The sequence below is a fragment of the Ailuropoda melanoleuca genome, chromosome 5 (genome assembly GCF_002007445.2).
Source record: "Ailuropoda melanoleuca isolate Jingjing chromosome 5, ASM200744v2, whole genome shotgun sequence".
NCBI lineage: Eukaryota > Metazoa > Chordata > Mammalia > Carnivora > Ursidae > Ailuropoda > Ailuropoda melanoleuca.
The window spans coordinates 80647165-80672639 of NC_048222.1; the positions used below are offsets into that span (position 1 = coordinate 80647165).

Below are 25475 nucleotides of genomic sequence, written 5' to 3' on the forward strand. Positions count from 1 at the left end.
GGAATATAGTCAATAATATTGTAGTAGGGTTGTGTGCTGACAGATGGTAGCTACACTTGCTGTGAGCTTACCTATAGATTTGTTGAATCACTATGTGGTAGATCCGAAACTAATGCACCATTGTATGTCAACTATGCTTCAATTAAAAAAACAAACTATCTTGTTTCATGTGCAGTATCTTTGGGTCTCTGTTAAAGCAACCTTATCTGTAGCCCAACTAAAACCTAGGCCTAGATTTGGAATAGAGTATTAAGTATTCTTGTCTCCAAAGGCCAAGGCGGAGCCATTCTTGAACAAATGGAAAAGAAACTTTTGCTAATCTAAGTCAGGGTTTTGGCCCAATTAAACCAATACTAAGAACACTTAATGTAAGCCAATTCAGTATGAGATATTATGGAAGAAACAACATGGCCCTATCAGCACTTAACTACTTACTTTTAGATTGTATGTAAATGAGAAATTTCTATTTTGTTTAAACTGCTGCATTTTGGGTCTTTTTCATATCTAAGAGGATGCTTACATACATTGGTAGAATTTGTTGAAATACCAGTGCATAATCACAAAAATAACAAATCAAAGCACAGTGTGCCCAATGGGGAATATGGACAAAAAAAGACTCTCAGTTTGGAGCTCAGAAGGGATTAGCAGGGTCTGAAGAAAAGGAAGGCCTAGTGGTGAAAATGGCATCACTGAAGGCAGGAATATTTTATTTTCTCCTTAAACAAACCAACCAACCAACCTCAGTGTAACTTTTCCTGCAACTATTCTGGTAAACGAGGTAAGAAACCACTGCTTTATGAAAAAAAAAAAAAGCTTTGAAATAAATCAAAGTACTTTTCCTTTAAAAGTATTTTTTTTATAATATAAATAACACAGGCATTGGAACACTTGAGAACACTGTAACAATGTAGAACATTTTAAAAAACTGAAAATCACTAGACCATTACCTTGAACAACAAAACTGCAACCATTATTTTAATTTTTTTCTAGTCTTTCTTCAGTGGGTATACAAGTGGAGATACATGTATTTTTATATATATATATAGTACATATATACATACTTTAGCTCTGTTGTGCTTTTTCACTAAATATTATAGAAGTACTTCGTGAGGTGAAAAATTCTTCAGTTCTTAGTTGCTGTTATTTCTAACATGTTTAATTTCATACAATCAACCACAAAACATAGAAAATCAGTATTATCAAAAGGCAATAATTAAAACACACACACACACACACACACACACAGAGTATTTCCTCTGACAGAAAAGTGATCTTATTTTTTCAAGCGCTTAGCAGTGACCAAGTGTAGAAGGGACACCTTGGAGTGTTTTCAGGAGACACCTGTAGCAAAAACAAATAAATCCAAAGTAAAAACTGAGGCAAATTTGCCCAGAGGAGATCTAAAATTGCAAAGCAAAAACGTTAAGCGTAATGTTACATGTCTGACCATATTCTACAATATAGTAGGGCCAGCCCCTCCTGTCCTTCTGTTATAGCCCAGACCACATTAAAACAAAAGGTGGGGGAGGTCGGTTCAAACTCTTACTTCTGTGGGTGCTAATCTGAAGTTCCTTCTCTCATGAGACTATTTGCCCATTCTGGCAGAACATTTGTATGAAATCAAAATTTCACATATGGAACTCCCAAGTCACCCATCTGCCCCACCCACCTTATTTTTTGGGTTGAAAATTTGTCACCGGAACAAATGCTATCTCCCACGATTTGAGAAACAAGACTGATCCAACAGCACCATTAAATTCATATAAATTGGGTTAATGGTGGTATTAGTGCCTTGATTTTCTATTTTCCCCCCTGCAAAATGTGTATTTGTGTGTGTGTATATATATACATAAAACATTATTTTGAATTATCTTCCCTATTCCAAGCTTTTTGAAAATTGTGCTTAGTTTTTATTTTGGATAAATACTCATCTTTCTGATAATTATAATGGCTCCAGTGTTAATACACATACATTCTAGTTGCCTGTAAAGTAGGTTGTCTTACACCTTATTGGGCACACTAAACATCTGCTAAGGTTTTTAAGGAGGGAATGAACCTTAAAATCAAAAGGCCAGGCACTATTATTATTATTATTGGCCTCTGCTGCATCGTGTACTTCGTATCGCAATTAGTACACATTTTTTCTCTGGGAACTTTGTACTGAAGCCTAACCAGAAACACTCGCTGGAGCCTCCCAGGACCAGGCACACCCCCGCCGTCTCCCCTCCCACCCCCAGGAGGGAACACGCCCTCAGTCACTGCCGGTCTGGCCCAAGCCTTAGGTAACTTCTATTCCGGAGCGGCAGCGGCCACAGCCCGCAGCGCACGCGGCCTCAGCGGACCCCGTCCGCAGCGCGGCCGAGTGCACGCAGGTCCACCTGCCGGGCACCAGCTGCCCATTCCGCAGCGGCGGCTCCGCTCTCGACCGCGCGGTTCCGTTTGGCGACCCCGTCGGCCAGCGGCCCGCCCATGCTCTCAGCCACCAGGAGGGCTAGCCTGCTCTTCCACAGCCTCTTTCCCGGCTCGAGAATGGGCGACTCCGCCTCTAAGATCGTCAGCCCCCAGGAGGCCGTGCCGGGCCGGAAGGAGCCGATCCCCGTTGCGGGTAAGGACGCGGGCACGCGCAGAAGGCAAGGTTATCGTCGTGGCGCATGCGCGCCAGCGCCCGGCGGCTGCACGTCCTCCGCCCGCCCGGAAGAGAGCCAAGGGACGGCCTCGGGTGGATAGTTAGGCTGGGGTCTGCGCAGGCGCGGAGAGTCTCCGATCGGGGGGCGTGGGGAGGGGGTTGTAGCTTTTTCTTTGTTTGGCTTTTCACCCCCTAAAACAGCACGAAGCACTTTGATGGAATCTAGTATGTTGGTATAACTCACCTAGAGTGCAAATACCCCGGCGGCTCCAAACTTTGGGTAGGAAAAGCGCTGACTCGATTACCGCTCTTTCTCACAGGTGTGTGCGCCCTCAGTGCCGGCTTCTGTGCCTCCCCTTTTCTTTCTCTTGTGTACGGTCCCCTGGGGGTACTGGCCACTTGCAGCGATGGTACCGTGTTGTGTTGTCACTGGAAGCAATGGAATGATACAGAACGATGAAAACTGCAGTTTTGAAATTGTGTCTTAGACCACTTTACCGGTTGCAAGAATTATCCTTAGGCTTGCGTTACCCTCCCTGAGTGCCCGGTTTCTCCCAATTGGCAGGAGCTGCCCCTGGCCCCGTGCTCGCGGGTTTGCCCGTGTGTATCAGTAGTCGGAGGTGTCCGCTTTAAAGCTGTGCTTTACAAACTTAAAAATAATTTTTTAGTCTCCTACCAACACTTTTGGAAAATACAGTAAGAATAAAATGCCAGAGAAATGGTCACATGCTTGGGTGCCCAGTAATGTTAAACTCCTCTAAAAGTCATTTGCATAAAGCTTAAACCTCAATTTCCGTCGCAGGCCAGTAGCGGTTCATAGACAGCCCAGGTCCACCAACCAAGGGACCATTACCATTACTTTGGTGCGGTGCTTCTCAAAGCGTGGCCCCTACAATTAGTGTTTTAAACCCTCTGGGTGATTCTAATACACTCCATAGTTTGTAAACCACTGCTTTAGAGCTGTTGGAGGATTAAATGGTGATTAGTCTTTTACATATGGCTCAATGCCAAGATAAATCCTGCATTTAAAAATTCCTAGGAATTCTGATTTTCTTTTCCTTAAAGAATTATTGAGTTATAGGAGGAGGTCATAGTGAGGGTGTGCATATCATACACATATTCTGTAGCAGTATGAGATTGGAAAAGGTAGAGGTTTTTTGGACGTGTGGCGGTTTGGAAACTCAGGCTGTGTAACTTGTTTCTCCGTCAGCATTAGCAGTTCTGCTTCTTATGCCCCCCTCACTTCAACTCATTGTCAGCCCTAAAAGTTTGTTTTATTTTTGACTCAAATTCAGAGAATGAATTTTAAACTTTCTTTTAAAAACAAATTCTCTTTTACAAACCAGTATTCATAAATGGATACTTAAAGCAGTGCTTTTTCAATGCTGAACACTCCCAGCTTGTACTAAACTTCCTCTTTATACACTAGGGTCTCTTTGGTATGCCCTCCCAGACATCTAAAAAACAAACAAATGAACACAGAAATCTTGATCAGATTTGCAAACTGGTTCAGGATCGGCTTTGACCAAAATTTAGTTCTGCTTAATCTTAACCAAAGTCTTCCCAATCACTTAGCTGATACATAAATGACATTTTTGGTGAAAGATTAATCAAAATGACAGAAACAAGCCAATGATTTATTTGTCACATCCACCTAGTAACTCTAATGGAAAACCTCAGGGTTTGGTTCTCTTCCAGGCTCTTCGGTCTTTTTATATAGCCATGCATACATCTCTGTATCTGGACTGCATACATCTCTGTATCTGGACCAGTAAACTGCTTTTTTTGGTGTAGGGCCAAGCCTACAATGCATATGCATATGCAGTGCATATGTCCTTTTTTGCTCAGCTGTTGTAACTCTTTTCCTCCCCAAATATTTCAGCTTTAGATTGTGGCCTTTCCAATCCCTACTCTTGGTACAACTCCTCCCTCGACAGGTTGCTGAAGGTTCTGACTGGCCCAGAAATGGGCAGTATTACCTCCTTGGTAGGTTTTGGTGGCTGTAAGCCTGAAGCTTATGGACTTAATATTATTGTTTTAAAAGTTAAATTCATTTCTGTCCCAACCTCCAATCTATTTAATAGCCCTTCATTTCTCCTCATTATCCTGCCTGTTATTAATTGTACCCTGACTTTCAGAAGTTCTGTGACAGAAGCATCACCTTTTGATTTTAGAAGATAAGGCCTGTTTAATTTCTTTGTTTCAGCCTAGTACTAGGCTCTGTCTTTGTGCTCTATTACCAAATACTTTTGGTGTGAAGAGTTAATCATTTTAGCTTTAATCCTACCTTTTTTGGTATTCATAAGAAAACTTACACCCTTTTATAAACTGTGGCCTAGTAGATTTCCACTTTGCAAGAGGGTAAGATTCAATCCTTCAAACTTCTTTAGTGTTTAATTTCTCCCAGGCTACCTACAGTGGATGAAAAGATGAATAGTCCCATTTTGGGTGATTGGTCACAACTAAACTTGCACCAGACTGGCTCCTTTGAAGCACACTTTGTTAGGTTAGTGGGGGGTCCTGGACAGCACTGGCTGGCTGGCAGGGCATACACGCAGTTTGCCTGATCTTATATGTGAAGGTGGTCCTCTCTGTTTCAGTGTGTGGTTTTAAAGCAATACTCTGAGAACTTTGGGACTGGAGAAAAAGTGGAATTCATGCTTGTTGAATTGAATTGGTGGGCAGTTATTTGCTAGAGATAGGCAGGAGGTGGAAGGCTTATAATTAAAACCTTAGAGTGCCTTCTATGTTGTTAAAATGTAAGTTTATTATAGTTGGAACTAATCTTATTTCCAGTGAATTAATTAATGTAAAAGCCCAGTATTTATTTTGTATGGCACTTTGTGTGTGTGTGTTTTGCGTTTTGGAAATATTGCTAATCTGTTTTTTTGATCAGGTACTTGGGATTTGGAGATATCATTCAAGATAACATTGACAGCTCATATTTAATCTCTGTTTTCTTGTGCTTATGTTCTTAGGTAGTGTTTACTGTATTACTGTGCTTTTTTTTCTGGACAGAGGAAGAGATGTAGAACTCTTGCTCACGGTGTACTCTTTTAAGAACTTTAAATGTAAATAGAAAAACAGTAGAACGATATGAGTCATCCAAAAGGTGGCTCTTTGAAAAACAATTGAACTGTAACAGTAAAATTTACAAACTGTAGCTATCTAATAAAAAAGGAAGAAAGTACAAATACACAAAGTAAGAATTGAGAAGGGGGAGTAATAGAAGTAGAAAACTTTAAGAATCATAAGAGACTATTTAACTCTTTTAAAGATTTTTTTTTATTTATTTATTCGACAGATAGAGACAGCCAGTGAGAGAGGGAACACAAGCAGGGGCAGTGGGAGAGGAAGAAGCAGGCTCATAGCGGAGGAGCCTGATGTGGGGCTCGATCCCATAACGCCGGGATCACGCCCTGAGCTGAAGGCAGACACTTAACCACTGTGCCACCCAGGCGTCCCTATTTAACTCTTTTAAAATAAATTTGAAAACTTGGATGGAATGGATAATTTTTAGGCAAATGTAATTGGCCCAGATTGATACAAGAAAGACCCCACTCTGTTTAGGAAATAACAGAATGATTTTTCTAGAAGAAATGAAGTCATCGAAGAGTTGCCTCCTCTCAAAGCATCATGTTCAGACAATTTTACAGAGCACTTCTGCTACTTACACCCTGAGATCATGACCTGAGCCAAAATCAAGGGTCAGATGCTTAACCCACTAAGTCACCCAGGAGCCCCTATTTCTAATCTTTTGAGGAATCTCCATACCGTCTTCCACAGTGGCTGCACCACTTTGCATTCCCACCAACAGTGCATGACGGTTCCTTTTTCTCCACATCTTCACCAACACTTGTTTCTTGTTTTTGATTTTAGCCATTGTGACAGATGTGGGGTGATACCTCATTATGGTTTTGATTTGCATTTCCCTGATGGTAAGTGGTGTTGAGCATCTTTTCATGTGTCTCTTGGCCATCTGGATGTCTTCTTTGGAGAAATGTCTGTTCGTGTCTTGTGCCCAATTTAAAATTGGATTATTATTATTGTTTTTATTTGGTGTTGAGAAAATTTTCATCTTTTTATAAACTGTGGCTTAGTAGGTTTCTACTTTGCAAGAAAACAAGATTCAAACCTTCAAACTTCTTTAATGAGAAGGTTTTCTAAGGCTGCCTAAAGTGGATCAAAGCATGACGAGGCCTACTCTGGGTGATTGGTTATTATTTAACATTGTTTTGTAAGTGGTAGCTAATATAGTCAGGTAGGAGAAGGCAATTAGAGATGTACAAATTGGAAAAGAGAAGGTAAAACTGCCACTAGTTTGCAGATCAGGAGATTATATACCTGCAAAATCCAAGAGAATTAATAGTAAGGTATCAGGGTATGTACTTCCTAGACAACAACCAGTAGCTTTACTCTATGCAAACAACTTATTAGAAAATAAAATGGAAGAACACACCCCATTTATAACAGCAACGGAAAACGTTAAAATTATGAATAAACTTGGCAAGAAATATACAAGACCTATGTGAAGAAAACTTTAAAATGCTACTAAAGGACACAAAAGAAGACTTGCTCAAATGGCAAGACATACCAGGTTCTTGGATAGGAGGAGTGAACAGGAAACTTATGTCAGTTCTCCCTATAAGTTCATTTATAAAGGTAACATGGTTTTAATAAAAATACTATTTTTTTGTTTTATTCTAGAACCAGACACACTAATTAAAAAAATTCATATGGAAAAACAAACAGGAAGAGTTATGGTAAAAAGAAGAGCAAAGAGGGGCAGCTGGCCCTACCACCTAGTAACAGTGAAGCTTAATAATTTAATCAGTGTGATACTGGTCCACGAATAGGTAGGTCAATTGGATAGAATAGAATGATCAGAAGTTCTTAAATATGTATGGACATATCATAAAGGTGATATCTCAAATCAGTGGGGAAAAGATAGAACATTCAATAATAAATGGTTATGGGACAACTAGGTAGCCGTATGGAGAAAAAGAAAGTTGGATCTGTACTTCACATTGTAAACCAGAATAAGTTCCCAGATATTTAATGATAATAGCTCATGCTTATTGGGTGTGTATTGTATGTCAGGCACTCTAGTAATTACTTTACATTTACTAAGACATTTAATCCTCACAGTAACCCCCTGGGGTAGTAATTATTATTAACCCCATTTGTTGATGTCGAAACTGAGGCCCATATGGGTTAGGTGACTTATCCAAGGTCATATAGCTAATAAGTAGTACGGCTGGGACATGAATGTGGGCTGTTCGGCTCTAGAGTTTGTGATCTTAACTACTGTACTCTACTGTTTTTCCTTTTAGTTACATGTGAAAATGAAACAATTTAAGTATGAGAAAGGGAGAATTCCTTTATAATCTTGGGATGAAGAAAGCCTTTCGAACTATGACTTGAAACTCAGAAGACTTAAAAAATTGATAAATTAGATCACATCAAAGTAAAAATCTTCTCATGGTAAAAATGACCATAAGCAAATTCAAAAGACAAACTGGGGTAAATATTTGCAACTTATATGTCAAGGGCTATTCTCCTTAACATATAAGAAGCTCCTAGAAATTAATAAGTAAACGCCAACATCTGTTAGAAAAATAGGCAGAGGTTATGAACAAATAGTTTATAGAAAAGCAAGTATAATCGGCTCAAACATGTAAAGGGGCGCTCAACTTCACTCATACTGAGGAGGATGCAAACACCATTTTTCATTTTTCAGATTGGCAAAAATCCAGAACTTTGATGGTACACTCTGTTGGTAAATCCTTAAGGAGAAAGGCACTCTTGTACATTGCTGGCAAGAGTGTAAATTGGCTCCACTCTTACGGAAGGCAATTTGGCAATATCTATAAAAAATTTAAATACATATACCTTTTGACCCAGGAACTCAATTCTGGGAATTTATCCTACAGATACACTTGCACACATGCCAAATGATGACTATACCAGGTTATTCACTGCAGCTTTGTTTGCAGTAGCCAAAGATTGGAAACAACCCAAATGCCCATCAATAGGGGCTAGTTAAATAAATTGTGGTTCGTCCTCACAATGGAATATGCAGCTGTAAAAAAGAACGTGGAAAACCTATATGAATGGGTATGGAGAGATTGCCAAGATATAGTGTTACGTGAAAAAAGCAGGGTCAGAACAGTGTTATGTGGTATGCTAATTTTTGTGTGAACAGGGTGGAAAATAATAAGATGTATGCACAAAGAAACTTTGAAAGGATAGCTAAGAAGCTAATAGCTGGGGAGAGGGCTATGCGGTGAGCTGAAGATGGATGGGACACACACGTGGGAGACTTTCCTTCATGCTTTCTTGTAACTTGATTCTTGTAATGTGACTGCATTATTGAGTTAAATAACTCCTCTATGGGGATGATCTCTTTCTGTGGTTTTTAGTTTAATTGACCACCTTTCTATCATCTTTTGTCATCCCTATTTCAAGTTCTTATTCTTTTTTAAATTTTGCTCTCTTTTTCTTGTCAAGTAAGTCTTTTTTTTTCTTCTCCAACTTGCTTTTGTAATCAAAATCTACATTTTGGCGTGATTTAAAAAATCTAAATTTAGAGGGTGAAATTGGAATAAGTTAATCCAAGTCATTTTACATTTCATAAATATTCATTTTTATTGAAGCATCAATTGTGGTGGCATCATTTATACAAAGAAAAGATCTTTGGGGACAAATTCCTTCCACTATTATGTGGAAGGCATTATGTGTATTTCTTTTATTTTGAGTGATGTACATAGACTTTTAAAAGAAAATGATAGAAAACAATTTTCCTTTTAGAAAAATTTTCTCCAATGTGTGATTAATTTCTAAATTGGAGGACACAGAACTATTATTTCTCCTCTTCGCATCTTGTCTAAAGCTCTTTAATTTTACCCTCTGTTTCAGAGCCCTCAGTGTTTCCCTGAGCATTCCATACATCCCATGATCTGATCCTTACCTTCCTAGCCTTACTTCCTGCTGTGCCCCTATAGAACCCCATCCTCTGGCTAACATGTGTTTCAGTGTTTTGCCTCTGGAGTTGCTGTTGTGATTCTACCCAAGCGGGTTCCACATGCCAGTGTTTTCATTTAGTCATTCAGTAAATGTCTATTAAATGCATGCTTAGGTAAAATATTGTTTTCCATATATTCTTATCCTACCTCTTCCTCAAAACTTGCCCTGATTGGATTCCATTTCTCCTATAAATCCATCCCTTTCCTCTCCAACCTAAGTGATCCTTTCCTTCCCTTTCTCTCTCTCTCTCTTTCTTCCTCTCTCTCTGTCTTTCTCTGTCTCCCTCCCTCTTTTCTTTTCTTTTCTTTTCTTTTCTTTTCTTTTTTCTTTTTTCTTTTCTTTTCTTTTCTTTTCTTTTCTTTTCTTTTCTTTTCTTTTCTTTTCTTTTCTTTTCTTTTTATTTGAGACACAGAGAGAGAGCACAAGCCCAGGGAGCGGGAAAGGGAGAAGCAGGCTCCCTGCCGAGCAGAGAGCCCCATGCGGGACTTGATTCCGGGATCCTGGGATCATGACCTGAGCTGAAGGCAGACGCTTAACCTACTGAGCCATCCATGCACCCCGATCCCTTTCTTTTCTTCTGGACAAATAATTCTGTATTGTTTTGTGAATCTTCCTCTTGGATCTTGCATTATTACTTAGATGTCTTGTTGCTACCCAGGTTGTTAAATCTATGTCTTATCTTCTCATATGAAGGGGAGCTCCCTTGAAAGGTGGCTGTCCAGAGGGAGGAGCCATCTTTCACTCCTTGAAGGGAGGGGCTGGCCATGGTTGATACTGTTCTATCCTTTAGTCTGTAGTACTTCACAGAGGACACTGCCTACATCAGACACTCAGGTTTGTGAATATTGGGTAAAGTATGACTAATGCTGGTGGAAGGTGGTCTTTTTGCATGACCATTGTGTGACCATTGTGACACAGAGGAGCCAACATAGCTGATTTTTTTGTCCCTGGGGTACATATTCTAAATCGTTTTTTCACTAGTAGTGATAGATTTGAGCTGATTTTGTCACCGGTAGTAAACTATTCTGTTGGCCAAGATGAATGATGAAGAGCTCTCATCTTTAAATCTCTAAGCAGGGACTTGGCTAGGAATCTGCAGCAGTGGTTGGGAAAGAGGCGTCCTGCTCAGTACATTCCATGGGGGACCCTGGCCTGCTTCCTTCAGGATCAGGAGTGACAGCAAGGCCCTGCTTCATCTGGGGGAGGGAGGAGAGTGAGGACAGCTGTGGTGAGAAATGGGAAGCTGGTTGGGTGAGGAGACATCAGCCTGTGACATGGGCCCTAAGAGAGCCAGCGGCCTCCAACGCCCTCAGCAAGAACCAGAGTGGAGCCTCTTTGCTAGGCTTGGTCTGACCCTTCATAAACACCAATGTCTTGTCAGCCATCATCCCTGCTGCCTTGGCAGATGGCCAGACGCCTTCCCATGCCACAGCACCTGGTTGCCCTGTCATCTTGCCCCAGCCAAAATCTTCGAACTCTGGTGAAGTAGGAAAGATGGAATTCTGCAAAAGATGGCTTCGGAGTGTCAATGCACGATGAGTGAAAGTTGTGGATCCTCTGTATCCTGTTCTTTCGTCTCTCTTCCATCATAAATTCCCAGTTTTTCTGAGAGCATGTTTTGTGAAAATGTAGCACTAGACTGCAAACTACTTAAGGGCAGGAGTTTGCTTATTGTGCCTGGAACACAGTAGGCTGACAGTAAATATTTGCGGAATGATTGTAGCATATTAGGTTGTGAGCTCTGAGAGGCGGGCCCCTGTGAGCAGTAGTATACATAATAGACATACACATGTTATGTATAATGGCACATAGTAGGTCGTCAATAAATGTCTGAATGTGTAATGGAGAGAACAGTGCATTGAAGAAGACAGGAAAGTAGGGGTTTGGGGACTTGGGATTGCCGTTGTTTGCAGTTTCCAAGATGTTAATGGTTTCCAAGATGTTAATGGCTTTTCCTCTCATACCAGAAAACTTTATAGTTAGAATTTCTGCAGCCAAATGGAAATGTATGTGATGAGGACTTGGCCATACTTGAGGAATGGAGTGTCCATCTACCCTGTTACACAATGGCAATTTCCTTCCTTGCTGCTTCTTCTCTTCTTGTAGTTCAGAGCGTCAGTCCAGGCTTAGCTTCACAGAACTGTGTTTCCACCATGCTTCCCAGAGATTTTGTTACAGCACACTTCTGCTGGGCCGTGGGTTTGTCATGACTTAGTGGCTCCTTATTGTAACCTGTATCTAAGCTAAGAGATGGTAAGAGGTTGGCAGTATCTGACAGCGGTCTTATCTTTGAATAAGCAGAATTGGCATTTGCTGGCATTGCCCCCTTCACTGCCTTCATTTTACTGCTGCTTTACTCTCTCTCCCCCTCTTTTCATGGATGGCTAGCGTCTTTCCAACCACTCTTGCCTGTGGATGGCTTCTGAAATCTAGATCTCATCTTAGAAAAGTTCTTCTTTTCCATTTCCATTTTCCTATAAACTTCTAGGATGTGAATGTCCTGCCATAACCCTAAACTCAGTTCTAAAATCAGACTTACCATTTTGCCTTCAAAACATTGGATATATGTTTTGATTTCTCCATTTCTGTCAGTGGCACTGCTGCACCCTCAAGTCCCCCAAACCTTAGTTGCATTCGTTTTTGAACCTGGCCTCTGTACTTAATATGTCCCTCCTCCAGTAAGTCTTGATTGTTCCTTGTCTTCTGTTTTAGTCAGTGTTCTCCAGAGAAACAGGACCAGTGGGGTATATATAGATCTATAGAAAGAAATTAATTACGAGGGATTGTTTCACATGGCAGTGGAAGCTGAGAAGTCCAAGATCTGCCGTCTCTGTAAGCTGGAGGCCCAGGATAGCTGGTGGTGTAGTTTTAGTCCAGCCCTGAAGTCCTGAGAACTGGGGGAGCCAATGGTGTAAATCCTAGTCCAAGTCCTAAGGTCCGAGGGCAGTAGAAGATGGATGCCCCAGTTCAAGCAGAGAGCACATTCCCCCCTTCTCCACGTTTTTGTTCTAATCTGATCAGATTGGATGAGGCCTCCCCACACTGATGAGTGCCATCTTTCTTAGCATTGTACCCATTCCAGTGCTAATCTCGTCCAGAAGCAACTTCATAGACACACCCAGAAATAAGGTTTTACCAGCCATCTGGGCATCCTTAGCCCAGTCAAGGTGACACATAAAATAACCATCACACTCTCCTTGGTCTCTGCCTTCATTCTCAGTCTACTGTGACCACCACTATGAGACATCTGTTTAAACCTCAAATTTCATACTACCACCGCTTGGGACATAATGGTGACTGTATGTGATTGGTGTGATTATAACTGAACTCAAGGGTACATCACTTGGGGTGCATCAAATTGAACACAACCCAAGGAAGTATTGAAAGCAAAGAACTTTTTATTAGTTGTAAGTAAGGAGACAGGGAGATCTCAAAGCACTGTCTCCCTATGGGCTTAGCACAGGAAGCTTTTATTTAATGTGTTGGGGTAAGGGCAGGGAGCTTGCATTTACATTAAGGAACTTTTACCTATTCTGTTACTTAGGCACTTTGGTTCAATTGCTCGTGCCTAGCATGTCAACATGCTGGTACATATATTGTCTGCTCAAAAAATGGCAGGAAGCTCCACCCGTAGGAGGAGATCTTAGTATTATAATGAACCAAAAGTAACTTCAGGACAACTTTGGGGCTTCTGCATAGGTCCTCAGCTCCCAGCCCACTCAAGCTGGCTCATGCATGGGACTATCAGGCAAACACCTACCTAGCTAGACATCTCCTTGGCAGAAACTGCTGGTTTTTAAAAACAGAACACATTCCTTCCCTGCTCTTGTCCTTTCCCTCTCCTCCCTTCTACTGATAGCTCGCAGCCCTCTGATTTGAGTAACTTCTGTTGCATCCTAGCTAACATGATGACCCTCTTCATCCTGGAGTTAGAAACTTCCTCTACCTTGCGGCTAACCTCAGTGTTCCTGATTTCTACCCCCTCCCCCTCCAGCTGACTCTCTTAGTTCCTTCCTTCTAGGACATCTGCTTTCTTCCTCACAGCCCATCTAAATCTTCCTGGATCTTTCAAGGCCCAACTCAGTTCTTCCCCTTCCATGCTGCCTTTTGGGGGTGGTTTCAACTTTGATTGCTCTTAAGAGTTTGTTGTGAAACTATAGCTCTGGGGCCTCATTTTGCACTTTCATTCCACTGTGTCTCCTCAGAGAAGTGAAAGTAGAGTTCCTTTAGTCTATTTGGAGCTCAGTGATTGCTTTTCTTCTCCCTGGTGGTTCCTGAACTCTTAGTCTGGTTATGGTGCTCTGCTGGCATGGGCAGAGGCCCTGGGTTACGATGACTCAGCTGCTGCTTGGTTTTCTGGTGTCTTTCTCCTGGATGTTCTATCAAAGTGCTCTTCCTATTTGGTGAGATACTTGATGACTTTGACTCATGATCCTGTTAAAAGATAAACTGAGATGTATTGAATTTTTTAAGAGTTTGTTTGAACCAAAGTTAAGTCGAATTGGGCAGTATCAAATCTAACAGACAGGAAGGAGCTCCAAGGAGCTTGTACAAAAATGAAGGACTTCTATAGGCAGAAGGGAATGGGAACAAGGAAGTTAGATTAGGTAAAAAAGCAGGTCAGTTATTACAAGGATATGCCCCCTAGGCAATGGCAGACTGCTTAACTAGTGTTGATCAGGCAATTCCTGATTGACTGGTTTAGGATTTCATTTCTGGGAGAGACAAAGTCAAGTCTTGGTTCGGTGATAATGGGGCTTCGCATAAGCGGCTCCATTTTGAGCCAAATGTCTTGTTTTATTTTTTTAACAATGCTAGATGCTTGATTTTACCTTGACCCAAGACCACCATATCTTCTGGGTTAGCTGGGGTCTCTTCTGTAAGCTTGTGTCTTATGAAAAGGTCAAATAAGGTTATTGTCCTTCATAAAGAGAGACATGGTTCCTTATATTTCTGTAGGGCTTTTGTATGATTTTGTGTGAGCATATCTACAGTGTTTCTCAGCAGGGTATATTTCTGATCCACTAGCTTGTTGTTGAGTAAGTGTATTAAATTTGCATTATAATGTAAGAAAGACTGGTAATAGTGAACCTGGAAGAAATGCAGAGTTACAATATGTTCCAATGAATATATTATCATTACATTTTTAAAAAATGAAGGATAAAATTGAGAAACATTGAATGTCTTCCCAGAGCATGTATAGAAAATGAATTCTTTTGAAAATGTTACCATGGCAAAGTAATAACATTAGTGTCAAATTTTCTTCTGTAACTTTTCATATTTTACCTTCGATTACTTTTATTTATAGTTCACTCTTAGGTAATTTATACTTTGCTTAGGTCAAATGCAGAGTGAAAAATTAAAAAGCATTGTTCACACGAGACCGAAACTTACTCTTTGGCCAACTAAAAAAAAAAAATTGATATTTTAACAGATTTTACCCAAAAGGCAAGAGTCATGAAAATGAAATACTGTGAGGGAATTCATAGCTTTCCAGCTGGAGAAAATGAAAGCTAAAGTAAAAAATCCTGAATGTACCGTAGTTAGCAGATGAAAAGAAAACCGTGTTAGAGTTTGCAGAATGGAGTAGCCAGCTGTCAAATAGAGCCCCGGAGAAAACACTGCATTGCTGAAAACCTTTTTTTCCTTATCTCTTCTTAAGAGCCAATTCATGAAGAACTACGTCATCCAGCAGTCAGCTCACCGCAGCAAGTCCTGCTGGTCCCCAGAGTTCCTAGCTAACCACTTAGCATTCCTAGCACACCGAGATGTGTGCACTGGTTTGAAGAAGCGCCGCACAGAGCTCCTCGCTCCCCCCACCAAGGACTGCAGCGGGCCTGATAACAGCCCGAGCTCAGGCGGGGGCTCTCCCTGACAACCGGAGGCAGGTTGCTGGGAGACCGCATACCTCCAAGAGTAGAAACTGCACCCAACTGCCTCTGAATGTAAAAAAGGGTTTGAGGAGCCCGTTGCAGATAACTTTTTATTTTAAGAAACTGAAAAACAACATTTTTTTTCCTTCTTCAGGATTATCCTCATATATGAAGCTCTGTGGATTTATTTTGTTAAGTGGAATAGAAGGGAATCATTATTTTCTGATGAAAATTAGGAGTTGGGCGAATAAGATTATGTCGCTCTTTGCTGCAGTCGTTTTGGGGCAACACACACCTGATTTAAGGAATAAGCTGTATAAATTTAAATATGAATTTCCAGGGACAAGATAGGAACCAAAGGATTTCTATTAATATAATGCTGGAACTTAAGGCTGAACTATTTTGGTTCATGAAAAACCTGACAAATTTTTCTTTCTCAGGATAAAGAGATCCGTTAAAGAGCTGAGGTCTAGGCTTCGTTTTATGTACATGCTTGCTTTGGAACTTGCAGGATGGTTGACAAAATTGATACAGTTTTAAAAATGAGGATTCTCTACTGTTATCTCCATATGGTCACATTACACTAATTAGAAAGGAAACAAGCAGTCTCTGCCCTGAGTCTCTAGTTTCTCTACCCAGTGAATCTGGTACTGGGCTCTTCTCACTGCCCCAGAGTGGGCTGGTCGTGAGGCCAGTCCATCTACGCTGTGATGGCTTCTCCTTGCCTCAGGGCCTTTATTACTTAAATCTCAGATTTTTATTTATATTTTTGCTCAAAGTTGGATTTGTCAGTACATTTTTAATTATTTTAATTCTCTTCTCCCAACTTCCCAAGTAACCAGCATCCAAAGCATTGTTGGTGTATTATAAAAAGGGATCAGCGTATATTCTCTGCATCTCACTTTTCTCACTTAGTAGTACATCATGGAAATATCTCCAAGTAGCTGGCATATCTTAAAATATTCTTTTTAAAAAATTTAATAAACTTTATTTCCTTGAGCAGTTTTAGATTTGTAGAACAACTGAGTGGGAAGTGCAGAGGATTCCCTTATATACACGCTCCCCCACCCCAAGTTTCTTCTATTAACATTTAGCATTAGTGTGGTACATTTGTTGGAATCGATGAACCAATATCGACACAGTTATTAACCAAAGTCCGTTCTTTACATTAGGGTTTGTTTTTTATTTTGAATATTGTATGTGTTTTGACAAATCTATAAAGATGTGTATCCAACCATTTGAGTATCATACAAAATAGTCTCACTGCTCTAAAAGTCCCCCGTGTTCTGCCTATTTATCTCTTCCTACTGAACCACTGGCAACCACTTATCTTTTTACTGCCTTCATAGTTTTGCTTTTCCAAAAATTTCACATATATGGAATCATACAGTATATATCCTTTTCAGATTGGCTTCTTTCACTTAGTATGCATTGAGGTTTCCTCCATATCTTGATAGCTCATTTCTTTTCAGTGCCGAATAATATTCCATTGTATGAATGTACCACAGTTTGTTTAGCCATTCACCTACTAAAGAATATCTTGGTTGCTTCCAAGTTTCAGTAATTATGAATAAAGGTACTATAAACTTTCTTGTACAAGTTTTGTGTTTTTAATTTCTCTGGGTAAATACCAAGAAGCATGATGGTTGGATCATGTGATATGAGTATGTTTCATTTTAAAAGAAACTGCCGCACTGTATTCCAGAGTGCTTGTACCATTTTGCGTTCTTACCACCAGTGAATGGGAGTTCTGTTGCTTTACATCCTTGTCAGCATTTGGTGTTGTCAGTGTTTTGGATTTTAGCCATTTTAGTAGGTATATAGTGCTAGCTTATTGTTTTATTTTGAAATTCCCTAATGACATATGATGATGAACATCTTTTCATATGCTTATTTACTATTTGTATATCTTCTTTGGTGAAGTGTCTATTCTGGTCTTTTGTTCATTTTTAAATTGGATTGTTTGTTTTCTTATTGTTGAGTTTTAAGAGTTCTTCCTATATTTGGGATAACAGTCCTTTTTTTTTTTTTTTTTAAAGATTTTTTTAATTAATTTGACAGAGAGAGAGACAGCCAGCGAGAGAGGGAACACAAGCACGGGGAGTGGGAGAGGAAGAAGCGGGCTCCCAGCAGAGGAGCCTGATGTGGGCTGGATCCCAGAACGCTGGGATCACGCCATGAGCCGAAGGCAGACGTTTAACGACTGAACCACCCAGGCGCCCCAGGGATAACAGTCCTTTATCAGATGTCTTCTGCAAATATTTTCTCCCAGTCTGTGGCTTGTTTTCTTATGCTTTTCACAGTGTCTTTTGCAGAGCAGACATTTTTAATTTTAATGAAGTCCAACTTATCACTTTTTTCTTCCATGGATTGTACTTTGGTGTGGTACCTAAAAAATCATTGCCAAACCTAAGGTCACCTAAATTTTCTCCTGTGTTACTTTGTAGAAGTTTTATAGGTTTGCATTTTAAATCTTGAGCTAGTTTTTGTGAAAGATGTAAGATCAGGGTCTAGATTAATTTTTTTTTTTTTTGCATGTGAATGTCCAGTTGTTTCAGCACCATTTGTTAAAAAGATTGCTTTTGCTCCACTGCACGGCCTTTGCTCCTTTGTCAGAGATTAGTTGACTACGTTTGTGTGTGTCTATTTTTGGGCTCTCTGTTCATTTCCATTGGTCCATTTGTTCTTTTACTGATACCACACTGTCTTGATTATGGTAGATTTATGGTAAATCCTGAAGTTGGGGAGTTTCAATCCTCTAGCTTTGTTCTTCAATTGCATTGGCAACTCTGGCCTTTTTTCCTCCCCTCTCCATATAAACTTTAGAATCAGTTTGTTAATAGCCACAAAATAATATGATTTTGATTGGGATTGTGTTGAATCTATAGATCAATTTGGGAATACCTAACAACTGGACAGTATTGAGTCTTCGTACCTGTGTGCATGAAATTCTCCATTTATTTAGATTTTCTTTAATTCCTTTCATGAGAATTTTGTAGTTTTCCTCATATTGATCTTGTACATATTTGGTTAGATTTATACCTCAGTATTTGCTCTCATTTGGCGCGAATATCAATTTTTTTAAAAAACTTTTTAAACAGTTTTTTTAAACAGTCATGTCATCTGTGAACAAAGACAGTTTTATTTCTTTCTTCACAATCTGTAGCCCAGGTTTTCCTTTTCTTATTGCATTAGCTAGTACTTCTAGTATGATGTCGAATAGGGATAGTGAAAGGGGACATCGTTGCCTTGTTCTGATTTTAGTGGAAAAGCATCTAGTTTCTCATCATTAATTATCATGTTAGCTATAGGTTTTTTTGTACCTATTCTTTTATCAGGTGGAGGAAGTTCCCCTAATTTGCTAAAAATTTATATGTTGTTTTTAATGGCTGCATAATATCTCATGATTATGTATGTACTATAGTTTATTAGAACAAAATAAAACAAAGGCAGCCTCTGTATCTGTTATGAAGTGTTTGGCTCCAGTAGTACTATAGATGTGTTTAGTAGTCATGATAGATGGTATATGTATGGTAATAACTTATGAATACCTTCCTTGTAAAATCTAGCCAAAGGAGATAAAGTTTGTGTTAGGATGTGCAGTGCCTTGAAGTCATTCTAAGTAAGGAGTTTGGGTCACAATGGAAAATGAAAAGAATGTAGCTTCTGTGATGATGTATACTTTGGGGGGAAATCAGAGGTTCAAGTAGGCTGATGGTAAGCGTCTTATCCATGAAGTATAAACATCCTATGAGTGTTTGATGCTTGCCAGTACATTTGGATTGGTTTCTAGGTACAGCTTGGCAGCCAAGTGACGGTATTGTTTGTTCTGAGAACTTAAAGGTCAATTTGACCCGCTTACATTTCATGAACTGGACTAAAAAGTTTTAGCACCTTTGCTGTAAACCAGAGGCTGGCAAAATAGGCCTGTGGGCCAAATTTGGCCTGCAGCCCATTTTTGTTTTTTTAATAGCAGCGCTGCATTAGGGGCACATTTTAATTTATCTTTTAATTTAAGATGATAAAGGACTCTTAAATCTGATGAATTTTAAGTTGTACCAGTATTTAATCAAGCTTCTTATGGTAAAAGGTAACTGTAACAACAGCGATGTAACAATCTAACCAAAACAATGACAAAACCCCCACATTATCTGAATAATCCTCACTGTTAGTATGAACAAGCACCAGAGTTGCTGGGTTGTTGTGAAAGTCTATGCTTTGCTTTGGCAGGGTGGGTGTAACAGTTTGCAATATTTGGTCTCCCTTATTGCTGATCAGAAATCATTAATAATGTAGTTTACTTATCAGCATATGAACCACTTTTACATGTTTCTGAGCTCAAAATCAATCATTACTATCTCCGCAACTTTGTGTTTTATTTATCTTCTCGTAACACTTATATTTTGCATCATAATTACTTGTGCCCATGTCTGTCACTGCCACAAAACTGTGAACCCTTAGGAGCTGAATCTAGGTTTGGTTCATCCTTGAGTTCCTCTCAGGGCCTAGGGTAGAGTTTTGTGAATTCTACATGAGTAGTAAGTGTTGAGTGAATAAATGAGTGAGTGAATGAACCAATTGCCCAGAAAAACTAATGGCAACCCTGCATACTGTCTATATAGAATGTGGTCCAATTGACATTTGTGTATTTGTTTTCTGCAGCTCAGAGGAAACCAACCACGATCTAAGAGTCCTTTAGTATTTTAAATCTGTTGTCACGATTTTATTTCTCTCTAGTCTACCTTCCTCCCTAAACTCCTGTGAATGGTGAATTTGATTATTGTGAATAACTTTCCAACAGAAACATCCATTGATGTAATAAGTGGCCAATTAGTAAAAGACAGAGTAAATATAATACAGTATTAAGAATCATAAAGAAGATACAACAAAATTTGCTCTTTATTGTTTTTCATGCTGTATAGCATTTTTCTTTTTGTGAAATATAGTTTGTGGTAGTCTCTTTAAGAGAGGATCTAGGGTGAAAAACTTTCTGTCTGGAAGTTTGTCTATCTGAAAAATGCCTTTATTTCACCTTCACATTTGAATACTAATTTGGCTAGGTACAGAAATCTGCATTTAGAGTCCTGTTTTGTTCTGTTCTGTTTTGTTTTTCAGCACCAGAAGTTCTTGTTTCCAGAGAGGTTGTTGAGAAGTCTGCTTTAGATCAGATTCTTGATTGTTAATAATATTTTTCTTTTCTGATAACTTTTGAGATTGCTTTCTATATTTTGAGGTTCTAAAAATTTTCTACATTATTATGAAGCTTAGCACATGGCAGCCCTTTCATTCTGAAGCCTATGGTTTTTGTTTTTTGTTTTTGGGGTTTTTTTTTAGTTCTAAGAAATTCTTAGATGTTATTTCTTTAAACATTGGCTGTTCTCTGTGATTTTTTCTTTTAAACTTTTTGATTTTTTAAAATTTATTTATTGGATAGAGAGAGACAGCCAGCGAGAGAGGGAACACAAGCAGGGGGAGTGGGAGAGGAAGAAGCAGGTTCCTAGCGGAGGAGCCTGATGTGGGGCTAGATCCCAGAACGCTGGGATCACGCCCTGAGCTGAAGGCGGACTCTTAACGACTGCGCCCCCAGGCGCCTCTCTTTTAAACTTTTTATCTCTTTATCCTTTCATCTCCTGTTCTGGAAGAATTCTTTAGCCTTGATCTCCTTGCTGACTAATTTTGCTATTTTTCTCATTCTGCTACAGCACAGTTCTATTAAGTTCTTAATGGCAACAATTACATTTCTTCATTTTTCAGATCTCCTCTTGACTCTGTTCTTTTTAAAATCAAGATTCTATTATTTCATGGATGTAATGCCATCTTTTACGTCTATAAATATATTAAGTCATTCTTACAACATTTAGTTCTGACACCCTCCAAGCTGTAAAGGCTTCTTGTTCTGGTCTTTCTTCCAGTTGGCAGTCCTCCTATTTCTAGTCGTTCCTGACTGTGAGCTCATCTTTTCTAGACTCTCCACAATCTTAGCTAGGGCAGCCAGTTCTGGAAGAGGGGCTGAGCGGCTGTGGGTGCTTGTGCTCCTTACTGTTTGCAGTGGGAAGAGGGGACAGTCAGAGCTGACAGCAGCTGGCCTTCAGAGCTTGTCTGGTCCCCAGTTTGTCCTGGATATCATCATTTACCTGGGACCCTTCCCTATTTCTCCATCCTAAACACTGATGTAAACACTGGGCAAAGAAGGGAAGAAGGGGGGTACAGGGATTCACAGGACAGACTGCTTGCACTTCCATGCCTCTACTAAACCCTCACTGGCTGTTCCTAGCCCTCTCCCGCTCCAGGTGCCACCATGTGTAGTGACAGATCTTCTGGTCCTACACTCATGTCTTGGTCTGTCCTTGCCTCTTCTTCATCTCAGCCACATCTTTCCATCTGCCAGGAATTGCTGGAAACCTCTAGTCTGTTTAAAATTTTTTTAACTAAATTTCTTATTTTGAGACAATTGTAGATTCACATGCGGTGGTAAAAAATAATACCCTTCACCCAGTTTCCCCAGTGGTAACATCTTGCAAATCTATTGTACATCACAACCAGGATATAGACCGTGATCGAGTCAATGTACAGAACAGTTCTATCAGCACAAGGACCCCTGTGTTGCCCGTACATAGCCACACCCCACCTCCTTCCCCAACTGCCAGCCTGTCCCTAACACCTGGCAACCACTCATCTGTTCTCCATTTCTGTAATTTTGTCACATCATTAATGTTATATAAATGAAATCATAGAGCATGTAACCTTTTGGGGATTGTCTTTTCTCAACATAATTCCCTGGAGAGTCATTGAAAGTGTTACATATGTTCATTCTTTGTTCCCTTTTATTGCAGAGTAGTACTCCTTGGTATGGCTATACCACACTTTGTTTAACCATTTACCCGTTGAAAGACATCTGGATTCTTCTGGTATGAATTTGTGTGCAGGTTTTTATGGGAACATAGTTTATATTTTCTGGGATAAATGCCCCAGAGTGTAATTGCTGGGTCATATGGTAGTTGCATGTTTAGTTTCATAAGTGACAGTGTTTGCAGAGTCATCCCATTTTTACATTCTCGAAAGCAATGTGTGAGCGATTCAGTCTCTGCATCCTTCCCAGCATTTGATATTGTCACTATTAATTTTTAGCCATTCTGATAGGTGTGTAGTGCTATCTTATCATGACTTGAATTTTATTTCCCTGATGGTTAATGATACTGAACATCTTTTCATGTGCTCTCATGTCATTTATATATCCTCTTCAATGGAATGTCTTTGGTAGACATTTCTAATTGAATTATTTGTTTTTTTACTGTTCAGTTTTGTGAGTTCTTTGTTCTAAATATTAGTTCTTTGCCAGATACATGGCTTGGAAATATTTTCTCCTTCACTGTAGGTTTTTTTTTTTTTCTTTAAATCTTTGTAACAGGGTCTTTTGCAGAGTAAAAGTTCTCAATATTCGTGAGTTCCAATTTATCATTTTTTCTTTCATGGATTGTGCTTTTGTGTGAAGTCTAAGAATTTTTTGCCTAGCCTTGATCCCAAAGATTTCTCCAATTTTTTTTCCTAAAAGTTTTAGAGTTTTACATTTTATATTTAAGTCCGTGATCCATTTTGAGTTAAGTGTTTAAGGTTTGAGATTTAAGTTCATTTTTTTTAAAGATTTTATTTATTTATTTGACAGAGAGAGAGACAGCCAGCGAGAGAGGGAACACAAGCAGAGGGAGTGGGAGAGGAAGAAGCAGGCTCCCAGTGGAGGAGCCTGATGTGGGGCTTGATCCCAGAACGCGGGGATCATGCCCTGAACCGAAGGCAGATGCTTAATGACTGAGCCACCCAGGTGCCCCTGAAGTTCATTTTTTTTAAGGCTATGGATATCCAATTGCTGAGGCACCCATTTGTTGAAACCTTCCTCCATTGAATTGCTTCTGCACCTTTGTCATAAATCAATTGGACACATTTGTGTGGGCTACTTCTGGGTTCTTATTTTCCATTGATCTATGTGTCCATCTCTCTGCCACGCTATCTTGGTTACTGTAGCTTTATAGTAGGCCTTGATATTGGGCAGAATCACCCCTCCAACTTTATTCTTTTGCAAGATTGTTTTTAGCTGTTCTGAGACCTGTGCCTTTTCATATAAATTTTATTTTATTTTATTTTAAAGATTTTATTTATTTATTTGACAGAGAGAGAAGCAGCCAGCGAGAGAGGGAACACAAGCAGGGGGAGTGGGAAAGGAAGAAGCAGGCTCCCAGCAGAGGAGCCTGATGTGGGGCTCGATCCCAGAACTCCGGGATCACGCCCTGAGTGGAAGGCAGATGCTTAACGACTGAGCCACCCAGGCGCCCCTCCATATAAATTTTAGAATAAACTTAGCTATAATACTGTATGATTCTACTTATTTGGTACTTAGAGTAGTCAGAATCATAAAGCAAGAAAGCAGAATGTGGTGGTTGCCAGAGGCTCTGTGGGGAGAGAATGGGGAGTTGGTGTTTAATGGGTATAGAGGTTCAGTTTTACAAGGTGAAAAGAGTTATAGGGAAGGATGGTGGTGATGGTTGCAGAACATGTGAATGAATGTATTTAATACTATTGAAACACACACTTGAAAATGGCCAAGATAGCAAATTTTATGTTATGTGTATTTTACCACAATAAAAAAGAATAAACACACACACAGAATAAAGTTATCTGTGTTTAGAAAAATCTTCCTAGGATTTGATAGAAATTATACTAAAATTATAAAACAATTTGGGGAGATTATTATCTTTACCATGTTGAGTCTTTCAATCTATGAGCATTTTTTTGGTTTTCTTTTATTTCTTTTATAAGCATTTTATAATTTTTAGTGTATAGATCTTGTGCATATTTAAATTTATACCTGAGTTTTTCAGTTTTTTTTTTTTTGGAGTGATTGTAAATGGTAATATGTCTTTGATTTTGGTGTCCATATGTTTGCTGTTAGTACATAGAAATGCAGTTGATTTTTGTGTGTTTATCTTGTATCTTCCAACCCTGTTGAACCCACTTATGAGTTCTAGGAGATGTGTGTATATATACTACTTAGGATTTCCTACATAGACAACACTGTCACCTGGAAATAGAGACCTTTTTAATCTGTATGCCATTTTTTTTTTTTTTTCTTGACTTATTGCAGTGGCTAGATCTTTGGGTACTATGTTAAGTAAGAGTGGTGAGAGTGGACATCTTTATCTTGTTCTAAATCTCAGGGGAAAGGCCTTCAGTCTTTCATGGTAGGTGTTTTTTTTGCCGATGATCTTTATTGAATTGAGGTTGTTCCCCTCTTTTCCTAATTTGCTGAAAGTTTTATTGTGAACAGGTCTGCCACCACCTGTTTTTATAAAGTTTTATTGGGACACAGGCGTACTTATTAGTTCATCTATTGTCTATGTTGGCTTATGTGGTATAATACCAGAACTGAGTGGTTGTGACAGGGATCGTATGACCCTCAGAGCCTAAAACATTTATCCTTTGACCTTTTATAGGAAAGGTTTTTTGATTACTGCTATGTAGTTCCATGAAGTCTTTCTTTGGGTTTTCCTTTTTTTTTTTTTTTTTTTTCCTGTCAGAGCTACTCCTGTCTCTTGATATCATAAGATGGTTGCAAACTTTTTTTTTTAATAAAGATTTTATTTATTTATTAGAGAGAGAGCGCGCACAAGTGGGGGAAGTGGCAGGCAGAGGAAGAAGCGGACACACTGCTGAGCAAGCAACCCAATGCAGGACTCGATCCCAGGAGCCTGGGATCATGGCTCCTGGGATCATGACCTGAGCTGAAGGCAGACACTTAACTGACTGAGCCACGCAGGTATCCTGATGATTGCAAACTTTTAATTGCTCCACATGTGCCTCTTCAGTTAACTGAGGCCTAGACCCCGAGTCGTTGGCCAGTGCCCACCTGAAAAGAAAGCAGAGTATGGTTGTGTGTAGATCTAGTTGACTTCCAAAGG

The 25475-nt window shown here is 39.6% G+C and overlaps 1 protein-coding gene and 1 long non-coding RNA gene across 4 annotated transcripts in view; one reads left to right on the forward strand and one right to left on the reverse strand.

Annotated features, from left to right (window-relative positions):
* Window positions 1–943: 943 nt before the first annotated feature.
* Window positions 944–3237, reverse strand: LOC117802397. The gene is made up of 2 exons (XR_004625772.1): window positions 2871–3237; window positions 944–1341 (listed from the first exon to the last, which is right to left on the reverse strand). It is a non-coding gene; the product is annotated as an uncharacterized LOC117802397 (long non-coding RNA).
* The window catches only part of MSRA (methionine sulfoxide reductase A), a 426011-nt gene continuing 402789 nt past the window's right edge, over window positions 2254–25475 (forward strand). For all 3 annotated transcript variants that reach the window (XM_002918865.4, XM_019799298.2, XM_011224521.3), the window contains exon 1: window positions 2254–2605. In XM_002918865.4, the coding sequence (XP_002918911.1) occupies window positions 2470–2605 (136 nt within the window). In that variant the 5' untranslated portion in view covers window positions 2254–2469. The remainder of the gene's footprint in view (window positions 2606–25475) is intronic.